General features: G+C 44.2%; 4 protein-coding genes across 5 annotated transcripts; all 4 read right to left on the reverse strand.

Annotated features, from left to right (window-relative positions):
• Positions 1-502: 502 nt before the first annotated feature.
• Positions 503-3,008, reverse strand: LOC135598750 (alpha-1,3-arabinosyltransferase XAT3-like). Of its 2 annotated transcripts, none has more exons than XM_065093036.1 (2): positions 2,674-3,008; positions 503-1,867 (listed from the first exon to the last, which is right to left on the reverse strand). In XM_065093036.1, the coding sequence occupies exons 1-2, from the start codon at positions 2,804-2,806 to the stop codon at positions 669-671; spliced, it is 1,332 nt and encodes a 443-aa protein (XP_064949108.1). In that variant the 5' UTR covers positions 2,807-3,008; the 3' UTR covers positions 503-668. The 2 variants fall into 2 exon arrangements, with proteins under 2 accessions (XP_064949108.1, XP_064949107.1); XM_065093035.1 differs by having other exon boundaries at positions 503-1,876; positions 2,674-3,005.
• Positions 3,009-3,719: 711 nt separating this feature from the next.
• Positions 3,720-6,247, reverse strand: LOC135598751 (beta-1,2-xylosyltransferase XYXT1-like). The gene is made up of 4 exons (XM_065093037.1): positions 5,947-6,247; positions 5,760-5,840; positions 5,211-5,333; positions 3,720-5,105 (listed from the first exon to the last, which is right to left on the reverse strand). The coding sequence occupies exons 1-4, from the start codon at positions 6,071-6,073 to the stop codon at positions 3,913-3,915; spliced, it is 1,524 nt and encodes a 507-aa protein (XP_064949109.1). The 5' UTR covers positions 6,074-6,247; the 3' UTR covers positions 3,720-3,912.
• A 2,539-nt stretch (positions 6,248-8,786) lies between these two features.
• Positions 8,787-11,876, reverse strand: LOC135598752 (alpha-1,3-arabinosyltransferase XAT2-like). The gene is made up of 3 exons (XM_065093038.1): positions 11,599-11,876; positions 11,432-11,506; positions 8,787-10,241 (listed from the first exon to the last, which is right to left on the reverse strand). The coding sequence occupies exons 1-3, from the start codon at positions 11,738-11,740 to the stop codon at positions 9,049-9,051; spliced, it is 1,410 nt and encodes a 469-aa protein (XP_064949110.1). The 5' UTR covers positions 11,741-11,876; the 3' UTR covers positions 8,787-9,048.
• Positions 11,877-12,891: 1,015 nt separating this feature from the next.
• LOC103992223 (2-hydroxyacyl-CoA lyase) lies at positions 12,892-16,793 on the reverse strand. Its single transcript, XM_009411850.3, has 2 exons — positions 15,292-16,793; positions 12,892-13,441 (listed from the first exon to the last, which is right to left on the reverse strand). The coding sequence occupies exons 1-2, from the start codon at positions 16,681-16,683 to the stop codon at positions 13,127-13,129; spliced, it is 1,707 nt and encodes a 568-aa protein (XP_009410125.1). The 5' UTR covers positions 16,684-16,793; the 3' UTR covers positions 12,892-13,126.
• Positions 16,794-20,275: the final 3,482 nt, after the last annotated feature.

Genomic DNA, 20,275 nt, shown 5'->3' on the forward strand with positions numbered 1-20,275 from the left:
CCCTCCGACGATCAAGTTAGAAGATGTGGAGGGGGTTTCAGGAGAAGAAGTGTTTTTTGTATATCCGTCCCCCCCGCTCATTCAGAGTGAGAGGGTATTTATAGGGAGGCTTACTGTTTCCTGATGTGCCCGCTTGTAGGGGGCAGGCTGGTTGCGTCTGACATTGGTTTGGCGTGGCGTGAAGAACCGAGCCTGAGTAGGTGTTAATGCGCCTCGGCCTATGTTCCGATCCGTTTGATCGGGTGCCATCATGTCGTTCGAGGCGTGAGACGTCATCTGACGTCAGTCGAGTCTTATCATAATTACTATCCTCATCCGGTGTTGCTTTTTAAGGGCCTTTATGAATGCATTTGGTTGTCACTTTCTTTGAGGTCGCGTCGAAATCATCCACAGCAGATCGTTAAACAGTGATTTAGGAGTTTCACTTAGTCTTGAGTTTGGATTCTTCGAACGAATGATTGCAGTACAATGGAATCATCTAAAGTAAGCTAAACGCAGAAGATACAGGACATTGAGGAGTCCGGTCAACGCATTTAGACATAGTCCGGTCACATTTGCTGTCGATAATTTTAATGAATAACTTGGAACAGTAAGTAAACTCATCAACTATTCTTCGAAATAAAGGAAAATAAAAGAGCTTGATTCTTCGTACAGAACCTCCGACCATCTCATTCCCTCGGCTGTTCCTTGAGGATGTGAAGGGCATGTTCCAGGAAAGGGCGGAACCTTCTCACGTCGAGCTTCACATTCTGTTCTTTGAGGAAGATCCTGGAGAAGGTGTCCCAATCTGCGTTCTGAGGGTGCAGCGACATGGGATCCTTGAACACAGCGTGGTCTCTTGGGTACAGCGCGGTGAGAGTGGTTTCCTCCTCGTTGATGCTGTATTCCAGGTAGTTCAGCTTCATCTGCTTGGAAGGCTCCCTGAAGTAATGGCCGGCGATCCAGTCCAGATTACCCCATGGCACGACTTGGATCACCACAGAGTTGGTGGGAAGGAACACCATATTTGTCAGCGCCGATCCGTGGACGCCCATCAGCACGTCGCACGAGTTCACGATCCTCGAGAACTTAGAGATATCAGGATCTCCCTCGGCCACCACCACCTCATAGCCCACCTCTTCCGCCATCCGAACGATCTCCTCCACGTTCATGAATCGTCTTGTTTGGGCCCTGGTTATGATCATCAGTCTCGGCTTCTTGTCGGTCTGCTCGCCCACCCTCAACGGGTGGGATCTCTCGAGCGAGAAAACGCTTCTGGTGAACTTTGCGAAGTCGAACATGGTGTACCCGTGCGGAGACTTGGAGGGCTCCATCTGGAAGTCCTCGGCGCTGGTGCACCTCAGACCCAGAGTCACATGCCTGAAGCAACGGACGGTGTCGTCGTTGTCGTACTCGATGATCTCATACCGCGACAGCTTCCGGAAGAACGGTCGGTACTTGTCCATCCATGGCGGATACATATTGGCGATGAGAAACTGGACCTCCCCGCCGAAAGGGTGGGCGGTCTCAAACAGAGGGACGAGGACGTCGACGAAGTCGTGGAAGTAGTTGCCGGTCCATCCACCAACTGCAAAAACCATGGCGGGGACGGTGTGGTTGACGGAGCAGCGCCTGTCTTCTCCGTGGCCATGGACTAGTTTCAAGGTCACCTCCCGAACACGGGCGCCGGATCCGGGATCCCATTTGCGAGCGTAAGGCTTGATCGTCCATGATTCGCCTCCTTGGGCATCCACGGATCCAGGAGGGGCGACATACACCATCCGGGTATCCTTGCCGATGATTCTGACATCGCCGTCCGCTTCACAGATGTCGGATTTCCTGTTCGATAGATCGCACATTGGCCTCTTCTCAGCCTTCACAAATTCACCTGCTCCACCTTTGCAAGACATGTAACGTTTTGATTCAGAATTTGAAGCTCAAACTACATATCAAACTATTACTCCTCAAAAACCAAAAGAACACACACAATCTAAAATGTGTTTCATACTTTGGGAACTAATAAAAGCCATCGAGCTCGTTTTCTTTGAGGTTTCTTCTTCTGTACGAGAAGTCCCATTCAAGTTTAGATGGGGATCTAAACAATCAGGCTTCATCTTCCTTCACAATAGATTCGTTTCACAAATCTTGCACAGGTGATTCGAGCGACTGGCCCAGAATCGATCCATAGATATATGTGCATCGTGGGGAGTCTACTGGAAAGTCACAAGAGAGCAGAGGTGCCATAAAACTGGAAAATAAGATCTTCAACTCCTTCAAGACAGGATAGAAAAGGCTTAGAGAATGATTTTTGTGAAAGAAAAAGGTTGGCTTTGGGTACTTTCTGAACAATCATTTGGTGTAGAAATCGGAAGAAGATCTCCCGAGAAGGAACAGATTTCTAAACAAACCTAAAGGAACAAAAGAAAAAAGAGGAAGAGAGGGATCAGAAATAGGATGTTTTCCCAAGAAAGAGAGAAATTTGGGAGGATCTTTCTGCCCCAAAAGTAAAAGACAAAACAAATGGGAAGATCTGAGGCTTCAGAATCCTTTAGCCCCAAAAAATTCGGATCTCATGGAGGTGGAGTTCACGTTCAACAACGGTTGAAGCTGCGAAGTTGCCGCTAGATCGATAAGCTAGGAGAAGTCGGGATGAGCTGACGGCAAATCTAGCTGACCAAAGAAGCAGTGACTTACCGACAGAGAAGCGCATTCCAGTAGTCCTCGACATCGTGACGTAGGTCAGCGCCACCAGACCGACCACTGCAAGAAATCCAATCCCATAGTTTTGAGGCTTTGCACGGTTCAGATTCCTGAACCCCTTTGCCATCTCCTCTCCTCCTTCCAGCGACACTCTCGCCCTCTGTTTTTCTCTCACCGGTGCTTCATCCCTTCTTTACGGATGTTAGGCACAAGCTGCAAAGCTCTGAATGGACCTAACCGGAGCAGAAAGAACTGAGTGGAGAAGGAAGAGAAGACTTGTGGAACTCTCCAAGAGGAAAAGAACAGAGAGGTGATGGAGCTCCAAAGTGGTGACCACTACAGTAAGCTCACGTCCGCCTCATAGTTTGCGTCTTAGACATGCCGACACGTTTGCTTCCACATTGTGTTGACGCGGAGGATGCGCTGTAATTTTCAACTTACGTGGCGGCTTAGAATTCCTTTTATTTTCTTCCAGCTATTATGGCGTCATCGTTGATTAGACTTACGGCAAATGGGGGACAGGGCAGGTTGGAAGAGGCCATGAGAGTTAGGTCATGCGGAAGATTCCAAGAACAAACGAGACCTCCACAATACCATACGTTGTCAGGTCAAGGATGAATCCAAGCTTACTTTAGCCAAAGTTTTCCCTTTCTTTTATTCTCTTTAAGCGAAAAAGGATCGTGAGGATTCCCTGCCACAGTGTGTCCAGCAAATTGTCACTTTCCATGCACCAAATTGAGATTGATTACAGAGCAGAAAGGGGAAAAGGAGAAAGAGCAGTCGTCTTTGGAGGCAACCGAGGTAGGATTCCAATGTGCTACAGAGGTGAGTGAGGCTCTCTCGATCAAGATAGGGAGTATCAGATGCATGCATTATTGCTTGCGGATGATTCCACTGATTGTTCTACTTTTTAGCAGACTTTAACGAATGCATTTAGGCTGGCCAATGATTTCTCCGAGTGGTGTTACTGATCAGAAATAATATGCATTAGACTCTTTAAACTGCTGCAAGTTCTGAGTTGGGCCACAGCCAAGAACATGTAGAAAATTTTCTGCTCAGAAACATGTAATTGACATTTTGAGGAGAGACAGCAAAAGATAGTTTGGGAGAAGGGATCGCAATCCACATTAATATTCCTTGTTTTCGTAAGATAAAACAAATTCAGAAGTGATGCAACCACTGGTAGCAAGTAATTGATCATCAAAAAGAAGAAGAAAAAGAAAAGCTTTGTTCCTATTGACGGAGAAGATCCATGGCTTTCTGCAAGACGGGCCTGAACCTGTTCACGTCAAGCTTCACATCTTGTTTGCGCAGGTATATCTTCCCCATGTCCATCCACCCTAGCTTGTGGATCGACTGTGGGTCCGTAAACACAGCGTGGTCTCTGGGATACAACTTGAGCAGAGTGCTCTCGTCGACGGTAATGTTGTACTCCAAGTAGTGAAGCCTCGCTGCCATGGATGGGAATCCAAAGGTGTGCGTGGCCATGGCTTCCAGCTCGCAGCAAGGAACTATCTGTACCAACACAGCGTTCATCGGCAGGAACACAAAGTTGGTGAGCCCGGCACCGTGCACACCCATGATCACATCACAGGAGTTCACCATACCGACAAAGCCGGCGACGTCCCCGAAACTTGCGTCTGCATCCACCACCTCGTAGTTCAACCCCTCCGCCATCGCAACAATCTCCGGAACGTTTGTGAACCTTCGACTCCCTTTCCTCGTTACGAGGAGGAGCTTCGGCTTCCTGTCGGGCTGTTCCCTCAAGCTGATGGCGTACTCTCTCTCCAGGGAGTATGCGGACCTCACGAACTTGGTGAAGTCGGTCATCGAGTACCCGTTGGGAGCTCGTGCAGGATCAATCATCAGGTCATTGTGGAAGCGGAGGCCAACCATCACATGTGGGTGGCAGAGGACTTCATCGCTGTTGTCGAGATCGACGAACTCGTACCGGGTGAGCCTCTTAATGATCTGTTGGTATTTGCCGAACCACCACATTTGGATGTCGGTGACCAGGAACTGGACTTCTCCGTCGAATTGCCTTGCGGTCATGAACAGAGGGAGCAGTATATCGGTGAAATCGTGGTAGTAGTTTCCGATGAATCCACCGAGTGTGAACACAATGGCAGGGACGGTTTGATTGATGGTGCAGCTGGGGACTCCTTCCGGACTGCTTGCTGTTCTTACTGAGACTTTCTCGATGTTTTCCATTTGCTTCCGAACGTATGGCATAATCTTCCATTCGTTGCTTTGTTGCTGAGGAGAAACAAACACCACAGAGGAAGGCTTGCCGTGGATTCGAACATCACCTTTCATCTCACAGAACTCTGTTCTCGGGTTCGAAAAATCGCATATTGGCTCCGCCGGGGGCTTCATCATCTGAATCCTCTCACCATCGCTTCTTTCAGCAGCAATCAAAACCTCATCTAAAAACATCAGTTTCGTATTAGATGTTCATGTCTTAAATAGCTCGCTTTTCTTGATTGATTGTGAAACAGATGACTCCGATTTAGTAACGCGAGGAAGCTTACTCGGTTTATTGGTTTCTGTCGGTTCTTCCTTCGCAGTTGCGTGGGTAATAGTAGAAGAACTGTCGTCATGGACCCTCTCCTCTGCACTAGTTTCATGCGCATCCTCCGTCTTCTTTTCTCTTTCTGTGAGATACAGGAAAAAGGGCCTCATTCGAGCTGATCTAGATGTCCTAAAACTGCAAAAGAACTCCAAAAAACGATTTCACACGACGAGGACTTGCATCGAGTTCATAACATGGTGTTCTCCCAGAAACAGGGATTCCCCACTTAGTTTCTTTCTCAGCTTGTTCTCTCCCCAACACCAAGTTTCTCAGGGAACTCAGTGGCAAACTAAGAAGTCGAAGCTAAAAGGGTTCGACCAACGATTGAGTACTCTCCGGATTCTCCCTTCGAAAGGACGTTTGTGCTTCGTTGACGATGATTTATGCGGATTCTGGAAACAGCGACATTACCAACAGAACTAGAAAAGCCCAATCTACTGTACCGACCAAGTGACAGGTTTTGTGGTCGCAGAAATTAGCAAGCTCATAAGCAGCACAGCTTTCTTACCTGGCTTTTGTAAGCTCAACATTTGTTCTTCCACCTCTTCGTCGGCGCCGACCCCGAAGGCTTCAGATGGCTGCTGATCAACTGCAGAACAAGAGAGACGCAAGATTCTAAGGCGATGCTGCTCCCTCCAAATACTCTCACTTGTAGTCATGAAAAGCTGCAAAGAACTCAGGCAACAGAGACTCACCGGTGGTCTCGGACATGGAAATGAAATATGTCAGTATGACAAGGCAGCATCCTGCCAGCAACGCCACGCTGAGCTTCCGTGCTTCGATCCGGCTCATGTTCCTCGCTACGGTCTTGTCGTACCCCATCTTCTGGGTCTCACCAAGTCTGGAAGTTTCAGTACACAGAGAAAGAGAGAGAGAGAGAGAGAGAGAGAGCCGTGTGGAAGTGGGTGCAGACGAAGATGCGAAAGCCTGCTTGAGAAGAGTTTGCAGTGGAATTGATTTATGACCTCCCTCTCTAGCTGACCTTAACTCTCCTTCCTCCTCCTCTTCGTCTCGACCTTGCTTTAAATATAATTTCTTAAAGGATATAATGTTCTTAGTGGACTTCTATTTTCCCATTTTTCTTTCTTAAAAAGAACGAAATTTTCAGTAACTATTCCTCTTGCCAATGTCATGTCATTACCGACTGCTTTCCCCACAAAGATCTCATTAATGAGCTTCTGAATGTAGATAAATATTGAATGATCATATGCCTCATACTAAAAATACGAAGCCGAGAGTAAGCAGTGTGAATCCTCCGAACAGTCGAATCTGGCATGACTTTGCATGCAAAGTGTGGTACAACCTACCTTCTTCGCAATGTTCGGCAACATCTGCCGTAAAATGCGTACCAACTCACATTCTATGATCAAAACGAGTATTGAATGACAGATGAGCGCATGGATCCAAATGAGAGCATTTGTCCTCGTCTTTCGAGTCTTTGCGGTGCACCCTCCCCCGAGTACAAGGCCACTACAAGACACTCATTACGATAAATCGGTGCAAGTTCACAGAAGAACATCACATTGTCTCCATTTTGTTCTTAATGGAGCTCGTAACTGTGGTGAGATAGAGACAGCGCCAATGGACATGAAACAAACAGCCGGCAATGGATTCCGAGGAATGTTAGATGCAGCTTAAATATCAGATCTCGAAGAACACGACAGCAAACTCAATATCAGAGTAACCATGCTCGACACAAGTCATACTGCACATTTAACTTGGGTTTGTTTTCATTGCCATCGGTTGTAGTTTGGAGTCTTCCGATACGGCCAAAGACCTTCCAATAATTGAAGGATCATCGCATTCTCTTTTCTCTGTTCTTCTTCCTTCGTTTCCTCCCTTGTCTCGTTGTCATCGAAAAATATGATGAAAGGTACAGTTAATGTACCATTTCTGATGATACTCCCACCATCCACTTCTCATTTTAGCTCCTAGCTCTCGAATCGGTCCCCTTCCAAGAAATGGTCCTTTAGATTCCAGGACAGTGGGGTGCATATGCATCCATCCATCCCCTGTTGCAGCCGGGATGTCCCAAGAGACACTTGCAGTATGCTCATTTTCCTTGTTACCACCATTACCGAGCTCTGGCCTTCACATGCAGACTGCCGGCACAGTAAAACAACGCATTGCCTCAATTTCAGCGGTCCAATCGGAAGTGGTATGCAAGTTGGGATTTGTCGAACTTTGAAATGGCTGGTATGGGTGAAGAAAATGTGGCTTCATTCGGAGCATATAGCATCTCCGTCTGCCATCATTGACTCATCTTCTGGACTGCTTGTCATCGTCGAAATGGTTTCACAGCATGAGGATCAGGTTTTCCGACTGAAAAGTCATCAAAGTATGCTGTGACAGCTAGAACTTGTGGTCTCATACAGAAGGATCCAATAAGGAATCTCTGCTCATAAATTCTACAGCCATTTAATTGTTCCAACAGCTCCGTTGAAATCGTGTAGGATGATGATCGATTTGAAGGTATTGCATCTATTATGTGTATCCACCATAAACTAGTTTGCCCGGATCCGTAGTTTGCTTGGACACTTTCTCCATGTCTCTGCACAGAGGTGCTTCTTCGACTTTTCCGGAACCCAAAAACGCAATCAAAACACACACACACACCAGAAATAAGAATGTTTTCGTGCCATACTTTGTTCGGCGTAAAAGATTTCCCAAGTTTGGCAGCTGTTCGGCTTGTGTTTGTGTAATGAGGTCAAAGGGCTCAACTGTACCCCAACAATGGAACTGAGTTTTTATCCTGCACGTCTTTCACTCTTCTCTGTTTCTTCTCTCTTTTCGAAAGCAAAGGTGGTGATCCACTCTGTTTCTACATGGGTTTTTATCGAGTAGAAACATCGACTGGGGTCTCTGTGTCAACCAGAGGACATGTGATGGGATCACCTTCTTCCAGGAAATCAATAATGGCTATAGAATACTATCACACAACATGCTGGCTGCTGAGTCTCGAGGGATTTGAAATTGTAGCCCACCCAGGTTGTCTTCATTCAGCTCTGAAGCTACGTTCATAAAATATGAATTGATAATATGCTGAAGGATCGCACCTAACTCACTAGAAAACAGTGCAGATTTGTTGTTTTCCATGGCAGGACTGAGACTCGTATGCATGCAGGGACAGAAGTGGGATCATCTGCACTCTATTCCAGGCATCTGATGCGTATTCAATTCATCTTTTGATGCTTAGAAACGCAAATACGTTCTTAGCAAGGGTATTGATACTGGCAATGATATGAGGTGATTTATTGACATCTTGTTGCATGTAAAAACCAATCGGATGCCACAATACAGTGATTCACAAACAAGAGATCGATGCGAGAAGCGAAAACTGAAATCAAGAAACAAGACCGTGCTCAAGTTTTTTTTTCTCAAGAACAAGTAACTGCAAAAATGAGTTTGTCTCGGAACATTTATGCATGCTCTGTTTCTTGCTTAATCAAGAAGGAGCAAGTGATTCATGCTCATGTTTTTCTCAAGAACAAATCACTGCAAAAAGGACTGACCTCGGAATATATATGCACTCTCATGAACTGTAAAATTTCAAGTTCCTTTTTGTTGATATATTATCATGCAAAACCAAGCAACTTAACTTCTGTTTGTGAATGCTGAGAAAATTTGTCATGTCTGAGTGCCTCTCCAAATGAACCAGAAAAATTCAGACTCTAAACAGGTTCTTATATGTACATCAGGAACTTCAAATTCAGCCTGAACCTCATAGCGAAAGATGAGATGCTGCAGTAAGTTGATTTGAGAAGACAACTATAAGTCGATCCGATCGCACTATCTTCCTACTGATGAAGAAGTTCGCGAGCATGCGTGAGGACACTTCTGAATCTGCCAACATCAAGCCTCACATCTTGATTGAAAAAGTATATTGAGGTCCAATTGCGCCAACCATCCTTCTGATCTAGAACGACTTTTGGGTTTGTAACCACTGGATCGGTTATACCATACCGGCCTACTAGTGAGCTCTCCGTGATGCTTATGCTATACTGCAAGTACCTCATCTTCATCTCTAAAGTGGGCACTCCATAGTCAGCCCAACAAAATGTCTCCAATCCACCCAAAGGAACAACCTGGATCACTACCGCATTGGTTGGGAGGAATATAAGATTGGTTAGCCCAGCACCATGCACTCCCAGCATTGCATCACATGAGTTCACTGTATGTGCAAATTCCACCAAACTTTGATTTTCCTTAATCTCTGATACGACAGGTTCAAAGCCCTCCCATTCTGCCATTCGAGCTATCTCATCAACGTTGGTGAACTTTCTCGTCCTCTTCCTTGAAATAATCAAAAGTCTAGGCTTCTTATCTTGATTTGCTCCCAGCTTAATTGCTCTCTCCTTCTTCAGTGAGTAAGTGCTTCTTATAAATTGTCCAAAATCAAACATTGTAACACCACCGGATCTTGCAGGATCAATACTCATGTCCCTGTGGAATGTAATGCCGACAATAACACGAGGATAGCAACGAACCAGAGGATCCCTGTTGAAATCAATGATCTCATAATGAGACAACTTCTTTAGTAATAGTTCGTATTTTGTAATCCACCATGGGAGCATGTCACTTATAAGAAACTGAACTTCCCCATTGAATTTATGCGACGTTATGTATAGGGGGATTATCAGATCAGTGGTTTCATGGAAGAAGTTGCCCATATAACCACCAGTCGCAAAGATGATTGCTGGAACTGAGCTCTTGATGTCACATTTCGGAACATCTTCATTGTTACTCAAATAGCCTACTGACATTTCAGTAACACGAGATAATGCAGCAAGATCTCCCTTCCGAGGATGAGGCTTTACCCGCCATGATTCCTGCAGTTCTGTAGTGTTCCGATTTGAGGAAGTTATAAAGAAGATGGAGGAAGAGTTTGCATGGATCCTGATATCACCCTCCATGTCACAAATATCTGCTCTTCTGTCAGAAGTGTCACACAAGGGCTTTCTCTGTAAATTCTCATTTTGGTTCACTATGTCTGCAAATGAAAGTTAGGAGTTAAAATTCGATTGAAAAAGCTTGCCAGAAGACTTTGCATAACAAATTCAGTTCTGATGTTATTATGTCAATCACCATTTAATGAGTCCTACGAGTATTTAGCTTGTTGAATAGCTTTCCAACATTTGTACTTCTCTTCATACTTCAGCTAAAGATAAATTAATAGTATCAAAAAAATGAAATCGTGTTATTGCCCTTTTTGTTTGACCATTGCTATATACATATGAGAACATAAAGCTTTTGTAGTATTGTAGATTTATCTCCTCCGTAGTCCATTCTACGCCATCAACTCAATTGATTTTTTTGCAAATTCTATTGTGGTGCTTGCCTTGTGCCTATATTGCATCTTTGTTTCCTCAGCTTAACTGGTAGGTATGCCAAAACGTCCATCATTTAAATAAAAGTTTTTTCCAAGAGGACTGATGAGCTCATTAAATTAGCATAAAACAGAGAAGATTCCAAGGACACATTCTCAAATGCATTATACAAAGAGTTGTGATTGCTTATAAACTCCAGTAATGGAGCCAAAACAAAGCACCCATTTTGTCTTTAAGCTGAATTCAACACGGTAAAAGGTGTGATCCTAATTCAGTTCTAATATTCTCTTTATCAGATATGATCAAAGATACATAAAACTAACATATCCGGATCCTCCTACCAAATCGTTTCGGTTCTTGCTTAAAGTCAGCGTCTATCTGGATCTTGCTTGTATTAAAACCTTATGAAGCACCCTGATTTCTGGTACTTCCTGGTCTTCATTGCAAACCAAGGTTCTGTTAAGCCTAAATAGGTTCATGCTAAAAATGGCCTCAATCGGCCTTGGATGTTCAAAGAACATGCGTTTTTCTACACTCTGTGTTTGAAATTTCTACCAATGCAAGTGAAAAATGTTCATCTTTGAAGTTCACTTTCACACTAGAAAGCAGCATTGAGCAATCATCAAGCTCAGTCAGATGTGCTTGGAAATTTGCCATTTCTAAAAGGGAAAGAATTCCTTAGAATTACATAAACATCTAATTGTTAGTCCCAGAGCAAGAGAAATTGCACAAGTAACACTTTCTTGGTGCCTTTTCTGGAGTAAATGATGCAGGGGGTGAGAGTCCCCACCTCCCAGATCTGGGTGTGCCCAGCAATAATTTGAGCCGAGAAGACACAAAACAAAAGGCTTACCCGGGTTCTGAGGATTGAAATTTTCATGCGCCCCAGGAACAGGAGAAGCTGCGTGAGATGACAGCCAAGAGTTCACTGCAGAAACAAGGAAGACAAGAACCTGAATAATAACAACCACTACTACCACGACCATGTGAGTGAAAGAGAGAGAGAGGCAGGCGACTTACAACTGGGAAAGGAGACAAAAGAGCCTGCGGACACAACAAGAAGGGCCATGGAGATGAGGAAGCATCCTGTGAAGATGACAAAACTCAGGGTCTGAGGTTCCACTCTGCTGAAGCTCCTCAACAAGTTCGCGTTGCTCCCCATCTCCGAGTTGCAAAAGTCCTCGGCTAGCCTTCAATCTCCATGTACTGGTCCATGGATGCCGGCCATGATCGAGGGCGAAATAGAGGGGGCAAACTATTAGACTCTAACCACTCCACCGCCCCTCGTGCCTCTCCTTGGCAACCTCATAGGGTTATGGCTGTCATGACAACATCAGACCCTCTTTTCCTCTTCGCCACCTCTCGTACTCGACGGTAATAATTAATTGCCACAGAAAATTATTAGATCTTTGTGTGTGTGCGTACGTAAGAGAGTCGGAGTTGACCTGCAAATAGTTGAACAGCCCCATTTGAAACCTTCTCTGGACGCAATCGGGTTGCTCAGCGGAAATTTTAGTAGGTGTTGACTGCCTCGGAGCTTATTTCTTCTCTCCTCCATGCGTACAGATCATGACGATTTGGACGGTTAGCTGTAACTATCTCTGTTATTTCTCGTGTATGGAAGTGTTCGTCAAACCCTCGATTGGAAGAAGGTGACCGTGCCCCGATGGATGAACCAATTGCTTGCGTCGGTCACGGAGGAGTTGGTAGGTGACTCGTATTAGGTTAGTTGGTGTCGAGGAAGGATGGCTGCAGACGCAACGTCCATCGACTCGGACGAGGACATGTCTCTGCTGAGTGAACGTGTCATGTCGTTTTGTCCGATTCAACGCAAGCTTTGTGTTCTTTTTCCTTTTCTTTGGATTTTTGGTGAATTTACTGCGTTTTCTTTTTTTTGTTTTCGTTTTTACTCTTAATTTGACAATTAAATAAATGAGGTGTTCGTCCATTCCGTGGTCTTCCCGATGCAACATCTGATCTCTGCGATTTGGGTAGAGAAGCACATCACAGACCGTTGAAGACGGAAATTGGTGGGCAAATAAGTATGAGCAGCCCAACAGAGTCCCAAATATGAAGATGTTGGACATATCCTCAACCCAGCCTAATTTCTACCTTTACGAACATAATTTAGTATCTCCATCTTGTTTTCTTTACATTGCAGATAGCAAGTGTCATGAGAAATATCAGCTAATATCGGATTTGGTTTGAACTCATACGAACAAGAACTCTTTAGCTCGGTTGAAACATAATGTTCTACTTGTATTATTCCACTGATCACAGGGATTGATGCTTCTAAAGCCTGAAACATTATCATAACCCTTGAACAATATAACTTAAACTTAAATAGAAGAGCTGAAGATGCTACAGACACATCTTTATTGATCACAGATTATACAGATACCATAATCTCTCTCTCATCAGTTAAGGAACTATCAAAAACATATCTAGATATAAGGCAATTCAACGTTATATGGTCGTTGAAGGCAACGGATGACTAGTTTGGCTGACATGAGAAGAGTTTACTGCTGCAATAATAGTAAAAGGTACCTTAATTTTTGTGTTGCATTCGGCCACTTTCTGCACCTGCATATGGATCTATTATAACATTGATAACAGCTGGTTTCCGAGCAGAGAAAGATTCAGAGAGTGCAGACTTGAGTTCTTCGGGAGTTCCAACTAGATACCCTTTCCCACCAAAAGCTTCGATTAGAGTATGGTAAGCTGAACCAGGAACGAAGGAAGTAGGAGCGGGGTCATCTTTGTGTGGTCCAGTAATTTCATTAGGGGATCTTCTATCGCCTCCATATACGCCACCATTGTTGAAAACAATCACGACAACTGGTAACTGATATCTCACAAGTGTCTGTGAAGTTTATAAGAGAGGGAGTGAGTGAGAGTAAGTCACACTACTACAAGTACACGTACTGGCAAATTCATTGATCAATAATAATGCTCCAGGGTTATTTCAACCACGGCCAATGCATGATTACCGAAAAAAAAACTGACTCATGGTAATATCAAGTAACACAAGGTGTCAATTAACGGGAATCATCAACCAAATTATAGTTTTCTTAAGCAAGTTGATACCATGAGCGACAAATAAAAAAAGAACCAAGTATCGAATATAGCAATAGTAACTTATACAGTATTCACATACAGCCACAGCCAAGTTGCTACATAGCTTCTATCTATAGAACTCGCTAAGAAGACACTGCAAATATTATTTATAACCATGACTCCATTTCCCAAAGATTATTTATGCCGCTTGGTGCACAGAATGGAAGGAATCAATATGAATCTTGGACGAAGGAAAAAGAGAAAATATAATTAACAGATATAGATCTGATGGATAACTTTGTGGACAGATACAGTTGTTATATGCCAAAACCTCAAATAGAAGAGCCATGCATGATAAGAGGATGGGGAAAATGATCCAAAAGGGATGTGCAATGTGAACAAATGGAAAGTTTATATAGTGCTGAAGTGAATATAACCTGAACTTATCACAAATACCTATATATTGGAATGGATATTACAGCAGTATTACTTAAAAATTGTCAAGCAAAGGCAAGGCAAATATAGAGGATTTTGACAGACATTTCAAGAGGAGAATGAAGAAAGAGAATGTTGGACAAGCGAGAAAAGCCTTGAAAGAAAATGGATCATTTTCCAGACTACATATCAATACAAGAAACAGCTTCGGCTCATAGAGGCAAGACTGCGTACATTGATCCTCCCCAGATGAGGCAAGACTGTGTACAATGATCCTCCCAGGATCTCGTACTGGTGGGAGCCTTACAACTCATCTTGATAGTGTGTAAGCAATTGCAAAGTTGATACTTGCAAATTTGACTTGAGAATTAGCCTTATAATTGTGAACTTGACTTAAGATAAGATCATAAAACTGATAAAATGTTGTCACCAACTTTCAACCTTAAAATTAAATGTCAAATACAATAATTGATCGATTAGCAAGCACAAGGATGATACTTGCAGCCTACCAACGGGTATGGGCTATACTTGATGAGACTGCACATTGAGATCATGTGAGCATGAAATAACCAGGTAGGTTTTTGTAGAGTTGAAGAAGGTACAGATGAAGATGTTGGAAAAACATTCTGCTACAGAAAACCACATTTTCAATAATAAGCCACAGCTTACAATTTATTATGACACGTTCATGACTTATGTTCCAGTGGCAAACAAAATGCTATTTCTTTCTTCGGATGCATATTAAGTTCTAAACCAAAGAAGACATCAACAATGCAACACCCATAAGACCTTTCTAAGGTATAACGCAAGAGAGACAATACAGCATGCTTTCTTAAGGAGATACACAAAGCATATAATCAGAAATCATTTGGAAAGCTGTTATTATGTGATTATGGACTAATTATAATGAAATATATCTTAAAAAAGAAGCAAAATAAAGCAGTACATGTGTTTATCCATTTCTCCTTATCAATGTTTTCAAATACTCAAACTCATGAAATCAATAGATCAGCCACCAGGAAAATTGTGGCTTCCGATCCCTGTTGGTAAGTCATCAAGATATTAACACTTGAAAAAGAAAACCATAACCCTTCTGTTTGCACTTAATTATCCAATTCCAGACAGTGATAGGAGAATGCCTTTTATAAAAGAACTATACAAGAACAATACAACCCAATTAACATGAAATACATGGACATAGCACATGAATTGAAAGCTTACCTCAACTTCCATGGCACTGAATCCGAAACCTGAATCCCCTTCAACAGCAACCACCAGTCTTTCAGGTGAGGCCACCGCAGCTGCAATGCAGTAGCCTAAACCTACTCCCATTGTCCCCCAGGTCCCAGCATCCAACCTCGTCCGGGGCTCATTCTGAACCAACACTGCTCTCCCCACATCCATTGTGTTTGCACCCTCAGACACTAATATCGGAGCGGGGCTGCCCACCGAAAGGATAGCATCCCTTATGATCCTCATTGGTGTGAAGAAATTGAAGGGCACCACGACCTTAGACAATTGAACTTCCATCTTCGCCACATTGTCCTTTACCTTCTTTGAAATGGCCTCCACCCAGGGATGTGATCTCCCTAAACAGAAAGGCTGATCCTTGATCTCTTTATTAATCAATTCCAGAACCCTCTTAGCATCACCAACTAAACCAAGGTGAGGCTTTCGGAGCTCGATTTCTTCCGTGGAGATATCAACAAGAATGAATTTCACATCTTTCGACCATCTTGGTGGCTCGCCAAAGTGGAGCAGCCAGTTGAGCCGTGCACCGACGATGAGCGCCACATCGCATTGGCCGATAGCCAGAGATCGTGCAGCGGTGGCTGCAAGCTCATGAGTGTCCGGCACCAAACCCTTACCCATCGGAGTCGGAAGGAAGGGAATCCCCGTGGTTTCGATCAGCTTCTTCAGTGGCTCCTCTGCCCGTGCAAACGCGGCGCCTTTCCCAAACACTATTAACGGCCTCTCCGCGCTCCTCAGCAAAGCCACGGCCTTTTCAATATCTACAACTTCTTTGTCCCTAATTTCCTCGATCCTAGGGTTTTCCACCTCAGACAAGATCTTGTCGGCCTCGGAATCAGAGATCGTCTGGTGGAGGACGTCGGATGGGAGATCCAAGTAGCACCCTCCCGGCCGCCCGGCGACGGCCTGGCTCAGCACCTGGTACACCAGGCGAGGGATCTGCGCTATGTGAGTGGCCTTAGCGGAGAACTTGACGAAAGGCTTGACGGCCTCAATCTGATCCAACTCCTGGAAGTCGCCCTTGCCAGCGTCAGCCTGATCGCAGGATCCAGAGATCATCACGGCGGGCCAGGCGTTGACGGCGGCGTTGGAGAGCCCGGCGAGGCCGTGGACGCATCCGGGGCCAGAGACGGTGAGAAAGACGCCGGGGCGGCCGGTCAGATATCCATAGGCGGTTGCCGCGTACCCGGCCGATTGCTCGTTATGGAACGCGAGGAAGCGGACGCCGGCTGCGACGGCTCGGGTGGCGACGGCGGTGACGGGGATCCCCACCACCCCGAACATGTGCTGCACGCCGGCGCGGGCCAAGGAGAGGGCCGCCAGAGTGCTCCCATCGATCAGCGTCTGAGGGGCGTCCGCCATGACCAAAAGGTTCTGCTATGCGTGCGTTTGGTCGCGTGGTTGTGTGCGTGCCAGAAAGAGAGAGAGAGAGAGAGAACAGTTGCCGCGCGGAGAGATGGCGAGGGTTAGTAATATCCACTATCTTTAATAGACCTATCGACGGTATGCGATCAAGTGTAGACTCAGCTTCCCAACGACCCGCACCCGAAGACGCGGTGCCAAAGTGACGTGGCTTCTACGTCTGTTGCAGCGACCGAGACGGTGGCAATCGGAGCAATCATATCATTCAACTTATACCTGCCTTATCATTGGAGGTAGAAACGGTCCCATAGGTGAAACCCGGAACAGATGGACGAGAGATTGGCGGGTAGGAAACATACGTGTACAAATATCATTCAGTCGTGCCTTCCCGGGAAGGCATCTGCAAATCACGGTGGGATGTATCGCCCTGATAACGTAATGGGTCCACCACACACGACGAAGACCAGATGAGCTCGGGAAAAGGGGAAGAAGGGAAGCAATGTGTGTTCACTACTTGTGCGTACCCCACACTCATGGAGCCGTGCATCCAACACGGACGATAACCCGGAAGACATTATTGTCGGTGGGGAGTGTCGTCGGCCGTCTTCTTTATCGTGCCCGATGAGTTGCTTGATGAATAAGCAAATGGAATTTTCTTGGCGATGAATACGACCGGCATCATATACCAACTTTGGAGAAGGCCAACAGCAACTCAGCTTCGTGTTCTCTCCGGCTACTCACTGCTGGGGGCGACGTTTCGGTGGTGGACTCCAACTTGGAAACATCCACCTCATGGAGCTGCAGAACGATCCTATGATACATCCACGATGGGGTGTGTTAGTGAACAAATGTACCGTGGCCGATGAGTCAGCATAGCCTGGTCCACCGATCGATGTCGGGAGTCTTCTGTCAGCTGAGTTGGATGCCGAGGTCGACCGGGCCCTCGCGACGGGATGTTGATCAGCATTTCCTAGTGTGCCGATCCGAGCGCCGTGTATGCCGAGCTACGTCTCTCATTCTTGGGGGTGGTTGGCAACTCGTCTTCGTGATGTGGCTATGCCCTCGTTAAGTAGTACTGGTTAGCGTTGGTCAGGATCTAAGTCGATTGGTTGTTCTCCTTCGTGCACAGGATAGCGATTCCTGGGTGGTTGGTAGCTCGCCTTCATGAGCTGATTGTGTTTTCTTACAAAAATGGCCCCCGAAGGTCGGCCAGGGGTTTTATACTATGGCGTGAGGGTTGATGGTGCGTCAATTTGACGTCGCCGCTAACCCCCCAAGGGATGGGACGGCCCTTCTGACCGATTGCCGTTCCGGGATGTGTAGAACGATGTCAGACGGCACCGCCTCGAGCTCTCGAGACGGGACATGTGGCATATCTTCTTGGTACGAGCTCTCGGGATGGGATGTGTGGCGTAGGGCTCTGATTTGACGTGCTGTGTTGACTGTGACGTATTCAAACCGCTAAAATATACCGTATCAAGGCATACCAAACTTGTAGTTCAATCGGTATCTTTGTATATCATTTGATCGAAGCAAATCATGATGGGTTAGATTCCATTAGAAAACCGATCCTGAGATATATATATATCTTAAAAAATAATTTTTTTTTTATTTTTTATTCAGATAATACCTTTTTTAGAATTATTTAATAATATTTTTTTAATATCTGCAATATCCCAAGTCACATACTTAATTTTTCTCTCGTTCCATTTATTTTTTCTATGAATTGATCCATATGATAAACCGATTCAATTATAATATTTTTAATACTATGCTATATTATTGTCAATAATACTAGAAAAATAATGTAATATTATATAAAATAATGTATGATATTTTTTCTGATATTACTGAAAACGCTAATTTATGATATTTATTATATATATATATACACTTTTAAAGAAATAATTTTGACTGCGTACGAATACTTGTAAAGAAAAGCTCATAACCATTTTAATTTTCTAAGATTTTGTTCAAAATGAGGTGACCATAAACAGAAAAAGAAATATCACAAAGTTAAATTCCTAAAATACTTTATGTTTAAATCTTATGTTATACTCTCACATCAGACATTTGCTCAAAGAATTCTAAGAAAGAATTATCATTTTAAGCAAATCACTAAAATCATTTGGGCGAAGTCAAACTACAGACAATAAGCAAATCTTTATGATCCATAGTGAAGTCGAATCACGAGGGTCTACGTATCGATAGTTAAGTCGAATCACGAGGGTCTATGTATCAAATCGCTCTTGTCGAGGGTGGACAAACCATGTTAGTAGTCAAAATTCATATATATTTTTAATTATTATTATTTATTAGTAACATAAATGACTCGTAAATTTAAACTTTAATGCCTTAGCCAATATGAAGTAATTCTTGAACATAAAATCCACCTTTAGGTGCCTTTGTCAACGTCTCACAGGGATAATTATATATTATTTTTTTATAATTAATTATGATTAATATTTTAATCTTTATATTTTAAGAAAATAATATTAAGATTCTTAAGAAATATTTAATCTCGATTCTTGGTTAATTTTATCGACAAAAAGAAACACATACAAAAATAATACGAATGAAAATAATAAAAATATTTTTTTATTATATTTAAATGATCAATTTTATATAACTTTTAATTTTCTCTTCTCCTTCTCTTTCCAACCTATTCACCGTGACTCGCCCACCATACCTGCTCGCCATCCGCACCCACTCGTCGTCCATCGTTCGCCTGCCACTTCTGTTCAGTTTGATCTCCATCTTGGCATAACTTTTGGAAGATGATGACTGTGACCAACAGATCGATGGGTATTACACAGAAACTATCATGGAAGCCACAATCGATCTGATATCAGTTTGCCTAGTGAACACTGGCCGTGGGACTCCCTTCACCTCTTCGCTACAGATGAGACCACTCAACCCCACTCTTTATCCTGTTGTGAACGCATCTCTCAGTCTCACTCTCTAGTCGCGGTTTGACATAGGGCGGACAGGTGATTATGTGAGGTCAGTCACATGAGATCCATCAGCATAGCTATTGATCCATTTGAGATTGATCCTTCTTTTCGCCTGATAACGTAACAGGTTTCGTTCCGATTCCCATAATGCAATCCATTTGACGACACAAGTCGAAAATCCTGTGGATGATCACTTTGAGGTATCTCATGTCGTCATGAAGACTGCGGTTGTCCCTGTGAACTCCATCAAACCGGAATTCAGTTTGGCGACAGAACCCGGAGGCCTCGATGAATACTATGCAGTCCTACACTCCTCTGAGCTGAAGCCACTGCTCCAGAATGAATCGAGGCTGTTCTTCGTCTACCTCGGAGGAACCTCGCAGAATGATGCCAAACCCTTCACCCCGGACTATCTTTCTTCCAACGCTGTATACAGCACAAACCCTACTTCAGTGTTGAGATCTGATTCATAGTTATCTATCTAGATTGTTATCATGATCTAATGGTTACATGATCCCTTCACCCCGGACTACCTTTCTTCCAGCGCTGTATACAGCACAAACCTACTTCAGTGTTGAGATCTGATTCATAGTTATCTATCTAGATTGTTATCATGATCTAATGGTTACATGATGATT

This window comes from Musa acuminata, chromosome BXJ2-1, assembly GCF_036884655.1.
Source record: "Musa acuminata AAA Group cultivar baxijiao chromosome BXJ2-1, Cavendish_Baxijiao_AAA, whole genome shotgun sequence".
Classification (NCBI taxonomy): Eukaryota; Viridiplantae; Streptophyta; class Magnoliopsida; order Zingiberales; family Musaceae; genus Musa; species Musa acuminata.